The sequence below is a fragment of the Dreissena polymorpha genome, chromosome 4 (genome assembly GCF_020536995.1).
Source record: "Dreissena polymorpha isolate Duluth1 chromosome 4, UMN_Dpol_1.0, whole genome shotgun sequence".
NCBI classification, from domain to species: Eukaryota; Metazoa; Mollusca; class Bivalvia; order Myida; family Dreissenidae; genus Dreissena; species Dreissena polymorpha.
In genome coordinates, this window is record NC_068358.1 from 71,200,770 (window position 1) to 71,212,929 (window position 12,160).

The 12,160-nt window shown below is 35.3% G+C and overlaps 1 protein-coding gene and 1 long non-coding RNA gene across 8 annotated transcripts in view; one reads left to right on the forward strand and one right to left on the reverse strand.

Moving 5' to 3' along the window:
- LOC127879565 (uncharacterized) overlaps positions 1–3,397 on the forward strand; it is a 23,693-nt gene extending 20,296 nt beyond the window's left edge. For both annotated transcript variants that reach the window (XR_008049151.1, XR_008049147.1), the window contains exon 5: positions 3,112–3,397. This is a non-coding gene — a long non-coding RNA (uncharacterized LOC127879565). The remainder of the gene's footprint in view (positions 1–3,111) is intronic.
- Positions 1–11,356, reverse strand: part of LOC127879563 (uncharacterized) — a 14,127-nt gene extending 2,771 nt beyond the window's left edge. The window contains exons 1-7 of one of the 6 annotated variants that reach the window (XM_052426500.1): positions 11,302–11,356; positions 10,353–10,482; positions 7,665–7,791; positions 4,089–4,122; positions 3,071–3,208; positions 1,955–2,039; positions 90–271 (exon numbers count right to left, since the gene is read on the reverse strand). In XM_052426500.1, the coding sequence (XP_052282460.1) occupies positions 90–271; positions 1,955–2,039; positions 3,071–3,208; positions 4,089–4,122; positions 7,665–7,791; positions 10,353–10,374 (588 nt within the window). In that variant the 5' untranslated portion in view covers positions 10,375–10,482; positions 11,302–11,356. Of the gene's footprint in view, positions 1–89; positions 272–1,954; positions 2,040–3,070; positions 3,209–4,088; positions 4,123–7,664; positions 9,546–10,326; positions 10,483–11,301 lie in introns of those variants that run through there. The other 5 variants (XM_052426499.1, XM_052426503.1, XM_052426502.1 and 2 more) reach the window with 5 other exon arrangements.
- Between the last annotated feature and the right edge of the window lie 804 nt (positions 11,357–12,160).

Here is a 12,160-nt window from a genome sequence, read left to right on the forward strand (position 1 = left end):
GGCACACAATGCAAGAAAAAAATCACTTTAATGTTAAAATAAATATATATAGTTATTCAATAAACGATGTATATTTTGTCATAAAGTACCGGTCCTGGATTGTTCTCAACATCATTTAAGAGCATCAACATCCGCTGGGACAGGTTAACATGTTGTTGAATACACAGCTGCATCATGATGTAATGAAGACCACCTTGTCCACACATACGACCCAGAATCATCAGCCCAAACATCTTGATCCACATGGTGGGTGGGAAATGTTTGTATGTTCCTAAAGAACAAAACATGTTAATGATTTATCATTTCAAGTATAAAAGGCAAGCCTTAAAATTCTTAGAAAGCTTTAACATCTGAAGGTTAATATCACCCTGGCTGTGCAGATCTTGGTAATATACCCATTTAAAAAACATTCCTTAAAGCCACACACCTTGAAATGAAATATCGGGCATAGTAAATTTGGATATAAATAAGAAACATATTTTATCTTTGCCAATTAGAATATATCTGGTGGTTGCAAGGTAGAAATCCGTCTTTCTTGTGCTTTAAAACTTAAAAATAATTGTGTTTCTCGAATTGAACATGTACGTATACAAATCATACATTCAGTTTTAAAATATAAAAAAATAAATTACTTGCTAACTAGGCTATAGATTTAATGACAATTTTGCACACTTTCAAATTGCATCTATATGTACTGAGTAACATGTATTTCATTTCAAGGTGTGTGGCTTTAATGTAATAAACAAGAGTGCTAAACTGTCACAAGATACACCCGTTTGAAGGTTTTGGACACCATGCTAAACGCTGGAAATGCACTAAGTGACCTAGTTTTCAACCCGGCATGACCTATATCTGAACTTGACTTAGATATCATTAAGACACAACTTCTGCCCAAATTTGGTGAAGATCGGATGAAAACTCTTTCAATTAAAGAGCTTACACCATGCTAAATCCTTGAAATGCACCCTGTGAACTAGTTTTTGACCCAGCATGACCCATATTTGAACTTGAACTAGATATTGTCTAGATACAACTTCTGACCACATTTGTTGAAGATCAGATGAAAACTACTTCAATAAGAGAGTGGACACCGTGCTAAATGCTTGAAATGCACTAAGTAACCTCGTGACCTAGTTTTTGACCTGGGTTACCCATATTTGAACTTGACCTAGATAACATTTTGACACAATTTCTGACCAAATTTGGTGAAGATCGGATGATAACTACTTCAATTTGAGAGCGGACACCATGCTTAATCCTTGAAATGTACTAAGTGAACCCCTGACCTTGTTTTTGACCCGGCATGACCCATAATTGAACTTGACTTAGATATTGTCTAGATAAAACTTCTGACCAAAGTTTGTGAAGATTGGATGAAAACTACTTCAATTAGAGAGCAGACACCATGCGAAATGCATGAAATGCTCTAAGTGACCTCGCGACCTAGTTTTTGACCCGGCATAACCCATATTTGAACTTGACCTATATATCATTTACACACAACTTATGACCAAATTTGGTAAAGATCAGATGAAAACTACTCCAATTAGAGAGCCACCAATGCTAAATCCTTCAAATGCACTAAGTGACCCCGTGACCTAGTTTTTTACCTGGCATGACCCATATTCAAACTTGACCTAGATATTGTCTAGATACAACTTCTGACCAAGTTTGGTGAAGATCAGATGAAAACTATTTGAATTAGAGAGTGGACACTGTTATGGACGCCGCCGCCCGCCAAGGGTGAAACTATAATACGTCCCGTTTTTTCAAAACCGGCGTATAAAAATAAGTAATATCCCTCACAGGATTCAGGTCACACAATTAACTTATAGACAATAGGCAATACTTAATTCATTCACTTCAAACTGTTTCTCTTGACAGATAACAAATGTTCAATCAAATTTTCATTCAAGATCATTTGGTTACAAATTTGAAATATACTAAAATTTGCCTTCATAATGGAAACTTCTATTTTCCAAGCATGCCTTCCACTTCCTTGAGCTGACTTCGTTGAGTTCATGATTAGCAGATGCAATCTGTAAGATTTACTTATAAATAACTCTAAAATAAGTGATTGTTACCCAAAAAATAAAAATATATAAATTCTTTTGTCTAATTACACACTTTCACATACATAAATGTGACACACGCATAAAGGCCCATAACCATCCAATCAAAATATTCAGAAATAGAGGTGCTCATTATACTAACAGTAATGACTAAGTTTGTATACATGTATGTTTTTTCAACTATGTTTTGCAAATTATTCTCATTCAAACCATGGTTTCCAATTTAATAAGCCACATGTACATTACATGTAACAGGGGTAAGACAATGCTAACAAGAAATGTGGTTGTCAGAAACACAATGCCCCCTAATGCGCCACTTTTATTTTTTTTTTTTACCTTTGACCTTTAAGGATGACCTTGATCTTTCACCACTCAAAATGTGCAGCTCCATGAGATACACATGCATGCCAAATACCAAGTTGCTACGTTCAATATTGCAAAAGTTATGAAGAAGGTTAAAGTTTTGGTTAAAGTTTTTGAATTATTTTTTTTGACCTTTGACCTTGAAGGATGACCTTGACTTTGACCTTTCACCACTCAAAATGTGCAGCTCCATGAGATACACATGCATGCTAAAAATCAAGTTGCTATGTTCAATATTGCAAAAGTTAATATGAAGGTTAAAGTTTTGGTTAAAGTTTTGGGACACACACACACACACACACATGGACACATACAATGACAGACAGGCCAAAAACAATATACCCCCAATCTTTCGATCCGGGGGCATAAAAATAATCCTGGTTGTGTTTTTCAAGCAATCTAGCTAAAACAAACAGGTTTAATAAAATAGAAAGATTAACTAAAATGAACATACCAGTTATATAGGGCTATAACTATCATATTGAGTATGTCAACACAAAATCGTGTAATTAGTTGCTAAAAGATACAGAAAGCTTTATATGGGAAAGTGCATGTGTTGACCTCCTTTTTTTGTTACTTTATTTGTACATAAAATGCTTGTCAAGCATACACAAGTTAGTGATTTAAAGTCATACCATTGGTGAGCCTATCAGCTTAATTTTACTCTCTTTTCCAGTCTCTGGTTGCTTGATGTGGCGACTGCAGAAGTGGCTCAGCAAAGCGTCTTCGTTGGAGCAAACAACCCTGCATTCTGGACACCGATTGTGCGCCTCCTTTAAATATAAAACTTTGTGAAACATAAAAATATATTAAACATTTATTTTAATCAATAAATACCTACTAAACAAGAACTTTGACATTAACTTAGATAAGAAAACATATATATTATTTTCAATTAAATTGTTAAACAAGAGCTGTCTCCGTAGGATGACGTTTGCCCCCAATAAATGCTTTGATAGAAATTATGAGCATTTTTCGAACCCTAAACGCGGACCTAAGGTCAAGGTCATGGGGTAAAAATTTGTGTGCGTATGGAAAGGCCTTGTCCATATACACATGCATATCAAATATGAATGTTACATCTAAAGCGACAAAAGAAGTTATGAGCATTTTTCGAAACCTAAACACAAAGTGTGACGGACAGACAGACATCAGACAAACAGACAGAAGGACAGTTTGATCACTATATGCCCTCCTTCGGCGGCATAAAAAAAGTTAATCCAGAAATGCAAAATAAGTCCTAAATTAGAGAGCGGACACCATACTTAATCCTTAAAATGCACGTAATGTAAGCAAGTTAGTTCAAATAACAATGTACACAATTTCAATACTTTCTTAAAGTTAGTTCAAATAACAATGAACACAATTTCAATATTTTCTTATCACTTAATCAATAATTATTATTTAAAAAAAACCATCCTGACAGTCCCCTCACATTTATGTGACTGAACTATCAGTCAAAAAAACGTTTGTTAGCTAACAGGGAGATATCTGTTATGGGAGAAGGTTCAAAATATTTTTGCCATTTCTTATATCACACTGCAAGTGTCAGTGCTACTGGCTCTGGGCATTTTCTATTTTTATCAAACCACTAAATTCAATGTATTTTATTCAGAAAACTTTGCAAAAGACAACCTCAGTGTCTGGACTGACCTGATGCACCAAATCGCACAAGTCAGCTACATCTCTGAAATTATTTCAATACAATCATTTTCATTAATAAAAATAGATAACAAGAGCTGTCAGAGGACAGCGCCCTCGACTATTCGAGTGCTTGACAGTATAACGTAAGCCATCATGGGGAAATTGTTCATATTCAATAATTTATTAGATGATCTTTCAAAAATAAAAAAAGGAAAAAAAAATAAAAATTTGGGGAGGGGGTAGGGGGGTTGAGAGGGGGGTATAACATGGGGTGTGGTCATTTATTAGACGATCTGACGATCTTTCAAAAATAAAAAAAGGAAAACAAAAAATTTGGGGGGTGGGGGGGGGGGGCAGGGATTCTGGGTTGGGGCGTGGGGTATTGCAGTGCTGCAGCTAGGATTTAAAAAGGGCAGGGGGACTTTTTGTCAAAAGGGCACTTTGGACGCGCAGTATTTTGTCAAAAGGGCACTTTCGAGCGCGCGGGCGTTTCTAGAATGCTTCCTCATGCATGTTAATTTATGTGTTATCAATAATTGTAAGAATAAATTATTCCCATTCGTCATTAAACAATTCAAATTTAATTACTACAATGAGGAATAAATTAATTACAATGTATTTTAATAAGAGATTTATTAATCATCATATGTAAAAAAAAAAAAAAAAAAAAAAAAATTAAGGGCAGGGGGGGCCCTAGGAAGGCCAGGGCGGAGGTTCGGGAGGGCAGGGCGGGGCGCCCTTCGATTTAGGCCTAGCTGGAGCACTGGTATTGCACGGGTGGAATCCATTGTGGTATTCAGGTAAGTGTTGTTTTGTCAAAGTATTAATAAAATCTTATCATAAATAAAGAAGTTATGTGAATTTAAGCAAAATGTCCAATTCTCAAAGTAAAAAAGGGGCCATAATTCTATTAAAATGCTTGATTCAGTGGTCTAATCTTGTTTATAGGTTGGGGTAATGTTGGTAAACAAGTATGCAAAATATAATAGCAATATGTCAAAGGACATAGGAAATATTTGGGGTAGTACGCAAACTTTAACATAGATTTATCAATGATATGCATATTCTGAGTATAAAAGGGGCCGTAATTCTATCAAAATGCTTGATTAAGTGGTCTCCTCTTGTTTGTAGGTTAAAGGTCATGTTGGTTAACAAGTATGCAATATAACAAAGCAATATGTTAAAGGACATAGGAAATATTTGGGGTAGTACGCACAATTTAACATAGATTTATCAATAATATGCATATTCTAAGTATAAAAGGGGCAATAATTCTGTCAAAATGCTTGATACAGTGGTCTTCTTTTGTTTATAGGTTGGGATCATGTTGGTAAACAAGTATGCAAAATATAAAAGCAATATGTCAATGGACATTGAAAATATTTGAAGTAGTACGCAAACTTTAACATTTGCACGCTCACGGAAACGCCAACGCCGGGGTGAGTAGGATAGCTCCACTATATATATTTCATATATAATAGTTCAGCTAAAATACAGTCAACAATTAAAGAGTTGTTGTCACTGGGAATGTGATCTTGCATATATACACTTCATGTTGACAACATATTATTTTCAATTAAATTGTTAAACAAGATCTGTCTCCATAAGATGACGTATGCCCCCAATAAATGCTTTGATAGAAATTATGAGCATTTTTCGAAATCTGAATGCATTTTTTGAACCCTAAACACGGACCCTAAGGTCAAGGTCATGGGGTAAAAATTTTTGTGCGTATGGAAAGGCCTTGTCCATGTACACATGCATATTAAATATGAATGTTACATCTGAAGCGACAAAAGAAGTTATGAGCATTTTTCGAAACCTAAACACAAAGTGTGACGGACGGACAGACAGACATCAGATAAACAGACGGAAGGACAGTGCGATCACTATATGCCCTCCTTCGGCGGCATAAAAAACGTTAATTTAGAAATGCAAAATAAGTCCCAAACTAGAGAGCGGACACCATACTTAATCCTTGAAATGCACTAAGTGACCCTGTGACCTAGTTTTTGACCCGGCATGACCCATATTCGAACATGACCTAGATGTTGTCTTGATACAACTTCTGACCAAGTTTGGTAAAGATCAGATGAAAACTACTTCAATTAGAGAGCAGACACCATGCTTAAACCTTAAAATGCACTAAGTGACCCCATGGTCTAGTTTTTGACCCGGCATGGCCCATATTCGAGCTTGATCTAGATATTGCCTAGATACAACTTCTGACCAAGTTTGGTAAAGATCAGATGAAAACTATTTGAATTAGAGAGCGGACAAGAAAAGTGTGACAGACAGACAGACAGTGCGAAAACTATATACCCTCTTTTCTTCGAAGGGGGCATAAAAAATTTGGAGTAAAATATATACAAATGTGTTCTTTTTCTTTGCAGACTGACTTACCAATCAAAATAGTTACATAAACAAATATGTATAATTATATTGTTAATATTATGCGCATAAATAAAACATTTGCTATTTCATGTAAAATTAATTGTAGACAGCAAATAATGAAACAAGAAACCGTTTGAGACGGGTGATGCTCCACAAAGGTTTTTTTGTCACAATATTGCACTATATATTCAGATAAAAGGAAACGTCTTGAGGGGCATAACTTTGGACAAAATAATACAATGGATGGTTTAGTAACTTAAAAATTTCAAAGGGCCATAACTCTGTAAATAAATCATCTAACCAGAACCCACTAATAACATGCGCATCTCCTCAAGGTAGTTAAGCTTCCCATAAAGCTTCATTGTATTCCAGTCAGTAGTTGGGGAGAAATAGCCCGGACAAGAATTGCACTATATGTACAGTTATTAGAAAATTTCAAAGGGCCATAACTCTGTGAAAAATCATCCGACCATAACCGGCTTATAATATGCACATCTCCTGTTGGTAGTGAAGCTTCCCATAAAATTTCATTGAATTCATGTAATAAGTTGCTGAGAAATAGCTCGGACAAGAATTGCTCTATATGTACAATGGAAAATTTCAAATGGCCATAACTCTGTGAAAAATCATCCGACGAGAACCGGCTGATAATATGCACATCTCCTGTTGGTAGTGAAGCTTCCCATAAAGTTTCATTGAATTCCCGTCATTAGTTGCTGAGAAATTGCTCGGACAAGAATTGCTCTATATGTACAATGGAAAATTTCAAAGGGCCATAACTCTGTGAAAAATCATCCGACCAGAACCCGCTGATAATATGCACATCTCCTCTTGGTAGTGATGCTTCCCATTAAGTTTCATTGAATTCCGGCCTTTAGTTGCTGAGAAATAGCCCGAAAAAAAAATTGTTCACGGACGGACAGACGGACTGACGAAGCGGCGACTATATGCTTCCCCCCAAATTTTTTCGGGGAGCATAAAATGTCAAATTAACATGGATAATAGAAAATATTGTGAAATGCTTTATTTATAAATTAGAAACTAGATAACACTTCTAAAATGATTGCAAGTTTCCATGACTCATTGAGGAATAAACCATGTAAAATGTTAGTTTTGCAAATTTATATAGTTATGGGAAACAACTACATTAAATTTAAATATCAAAGCTTTTTTTTATAATTGTATATGTACCGGTAAAACACCGCTTCATTCGTAAGAATGTCATTTGAGCCTAGATGATGATACAGCTGTTGAACATCCATCTTCTGCAAGTCTCTCAACAATGCATGGCGAAAACGATCACAAGAAAATTTGGCACCTTTGAAAACAGAGTTGGCGAATGTCTGTGTAAATAAATCACAAATATACATGAATGAATACACAAGGAAAATTCATGCTTTGCCTCAAGATTAAAATGAAAAGTTTGCAATTACAATTCCCTACAATCTGTAAAATATTCCACACGCTTAAATAAAATATATAACCATGCAAATTAGTTAGAAAACGCAATGATGCCAATCATTGCACATCAGCATAATAAGTTTAACTTTATATTGATGACAAATACTGTAATCATACGAAGCTTAGGACTTGACATTTGAACTGTTTAAGTATAAAGAAATGAAATAATTACATCATTTATAGAAACTATGAGTATCACGGTTAAATGGTGGCATTTCGTGTTTTCTCAAAAATGTTTACAAAAACAGTAAACATTTAAACGACTGTTGATATCAACATAATCCATTTTAGTTCATTACGTTACAATGTTGCAAAACTTATTACAAGAGTTCCGCGGTCGGAGATGACCGCATTGAAGCCGGATTTTTTATTTAAATGACAGGAAAGTACCTTTCGTGTTTTTGTCAATGCAATACTTAAATTACTGAAATATTGTTCAAAGGTCAAAATGAAATGTAAGTACTTTTCAAGGCATGAGCAAACCTTGTGTTATGTTTTGAATGCATGCATATACATGAACAACAATAACATTTAAGGTCACAAATATGAACTTGAATTGACAATTAGGAAAGTTTGATCTCAATTTTTTTATTAGCAAATTAGTAACATATTGTTTGAAGTTTCCATCAATTTCATTATCAAATGTAACAAAATAAACTTAGATGAAATAATACTATTTATTGTTTTGCTTTCAGTATTTTTACCTACCAAAGTTATAAGAACTTTAACATTTTTACATTCAAGGTCACAGTGACCTTGACCTTAGAATGAATGACCTTGAAATGACCAGTGGTCATCTAAGTGTGCTTGCAAACCTTCATGTCAAGTTTGAAGACTCTATGTCCAAGCATACCAAAGTTATAACAATTTTAACATTTTAACATTTAAGGTCACAGTGACCTTGACCTTCAAATGAATGACATTGAAATGACCAGTGGTCATCTTCTAGTACTGGCCAATCTTTATTTCAAGTTTGAAGACTCTAGGTACAAGCATACCAAAGTTATAACATGAAATAAGAACTTTAACATTTTTACATTCAAGGTCACAGTGACCTTGACCTTCAAATGAATGACCTTGAAATGTCCAGTGGTTACTTACTAGTTCTGGCCAACCTTCATGTCAAGTTTCAAGACTCTAGGTCCAAGCATACCAAAGTTATAACAACTTTAACATTTTTATATTGAAGGTCACAGTGACCTTCACCTTCAAATGAATGACCTTGAAATGACCAGTGGTCATCTGTTAATCCTGGCCAACCTTCATGTCAAGTTTGAAGACTCTAGGTCCAAGCATACCAAAGTTATACCATGAAATAAGAACTTTAACATTTTTACATTCAAGGTCACAGTGACCTTGACCTTCAAATGAATGACCTTGAAATGACCAGTGGTTACTAACTAGTTATGGCCAACCTTCATGTCAAGTTTCAAGACTCTAGGTCCAAGCATACCAAAGTTATAACAACTTTAACATTTTTTATATTGAAGGTCACAGTGACCTTGACCTTCAAATGAATGACCTTGAAATGACCAGTGGTCATCTGTTAATCCTGGCCAACCTTCATGTCAAGTTTGAAGACTCCAAGCATACCAAAGTTATACCATGAAATAAGAACTTTAACATTTTCGAGCACGCCGCCACCCCGCCCGCCCCCCCGCCCGCCCGCCCCCCCTCCCGCCCGACAACATCAATCTATAAGCCGAGATTTTTTCGAAAAAAATCCGGCTAAAAAGCTGTTAAAAATAGACTGGTATACATTTGTATCATGTGTGCCAGATGGCCCTTATTCACAACAGCGTAAACATAACAAAACACCATGTACTACCTAGACGGCTTGAATATTTGACACACGTCGGCACAAAGTGCTCGGGAAAATTTTCCAGCTATTTGTTGCATGATCATTCCCCGAATTGTCTTGAACATTTGACGCGCGTCAGCACAACGTGCATGAGGAATTTTTTTCCGACATTTATTCATCCGCATTCATTTTTAATTTAATAAACAGATACTCGTTTTTATGTACATCTTGTTAGGTAGAAAACAATAAAAATTTTACACAGGTGTAGTCTTATTGAAGAAATGTGGGATCAATATTTATTTGTCTTTGTTATAAAATACTACGGCATGTAAGTAGAAAATGTGTACCCAATGACTCAACAATGGCAAGAACAGTTGGTTTTAATATGACGTCATTGCCCAAATGGGTTATGATCTGAATATAACTTCTGGAAATAATCATTACTTTCAGTTTGGAAATGCGATGTCAATGACGCTTTTATAACTGACATATGGATACCGTTTAAACGGTAACCTTTTGTTTATTTCATTAATCATTTCGTTTTAACGTTTAGAAAAATGTGTACATGTGATACCATTAATAGAAACAAACCTGAAACTGTAATTACTGTTCTATACCATTGTCATTACATATTCTCATCAGAGATTGGCAGGCATTTGACAGCTATATCATCAGGAAGAATATCCTTAATCCGATGAGCATTGGAGTCCCCAGCAATACGGTTCACTTTTCTCCTGTCTTGGGCACCTGAAAAAATAAAAGGAAAATGCTTCCTGACACAACACTGCATCCTGTTCAAAAGAGCCTGTGTAATAAATCTACTAATTATAAAAAGACAAGTCTTAACAACCCAAATACTACCTTAACAATACTATTGCAACAAGACTAATAAGGACGACTAAACTTGTCTTATGTGTATCTAACTACACAAAAAGAATATAAACAAAACAGATCAATCACGCTTTAATAAAAATAAAGGTCACACAAGTTAAAAAGCACTAGTTTTCAATAATCAATAAGTGTCAAAATTGCAATACACTGGTCAGTGTTCAGTGCAAATATCACTATGAACATGTCAAAAGTGTCAATTATTGCACGAGTGTGTAACACACTGAATGTGTCCAAATGCGCGAAGCACCTGTTTTTTAATAATTAGTATTAAAGTGTCACTCAAAATTGCAATCCACTGGTAAGTGTTCATTCAATGCAAATATCACACAGTCACTATAAACACATCAAAAGCGTCAATTATTGCACTAGTGTAAAACACACTGTAAGTGTCCAAATGCGCGAAGCACGTGTTTTTAATAGATCACAAAATGGGTAATAAAACGCACAGTTGAACTTAAGATGAAAAGTAAACACAAATCCTTCGTTCACTCACACCGAGTTACTAGGACTTGGTCGCGAAAATGAATGCCACTTTGAATTATACACTTTACAACGTCGAAATACACCAAATCACAATTGAAAGATAGCTATTGCAAGTTCAAAAACAAAACTGAAATATATAAGCGCCGAAATGACTTCTTGATCTCAAAACAATGTCACAAACGTATACAATACCGGATCTCAACCGTTTGAAAGCTCGTGTGCAATCAAAAGGGGAGATTATTCCAACGATGTTTTTTTCCAATCGGGACTCCTCGGACAATTCCGCCATATCGGCGATCGTCTCTCGGGTGTATTTGGTGGAAGGATATGTCTAACGCCTCTACAATCTGAACGCATCGGACAGTGGGCTACACCACACCGTCTCTCTGATGTACGTAGGCGGCCCACTCTGGATCAGCAGACGATTTATTTCATAAATCAATCTCTGGGTTAATGGTCGCCATCTTTCGAACTACTTTAAAAAGTACAACAACAACAATAACAGTAGAAGACAATTTTAATTGCGAAAAGTTGAAAAATTGAGTACATGTGTCACGGTTGTTGAGTGAAATAGTGTTATTTTCAACTGTGTATGAAGCATGTGAACTGGTAGTGGAATAACCGAATTGTTGGTGGAAATGGAATTTAGAAATATATAAAAAAAATCATCATCGTGTAGAATTATCATCAGCATCATTTCTGTGGAACATTGCACTATTCAAAATACAAGTGTTTCATAGATATGGTGCTTTTGACATAGTTCACTAACCATCAAGACTGAAATGATTCATGCACACAGGTAAAGTAAAAAATTGAATTTGTGCAGAATGTTTATTTTTTACAAATTATTATTTAATTTGACCAATTTATTTTAGATTGATTGCACTGAAACTCAAAGTCTAAAGCTTAGTAAGACACTTAAGCCAGTTTTCTGAGAAGAAACAATACTTGTTCAGAGTATAGCAGGCTCATGCGGCCTCTGGTTTATTTATTTGGCCTCGGACTTTAACCTGGGTCGCTTTGATTTCAGGTGTTTAGCCCCCATATCAAC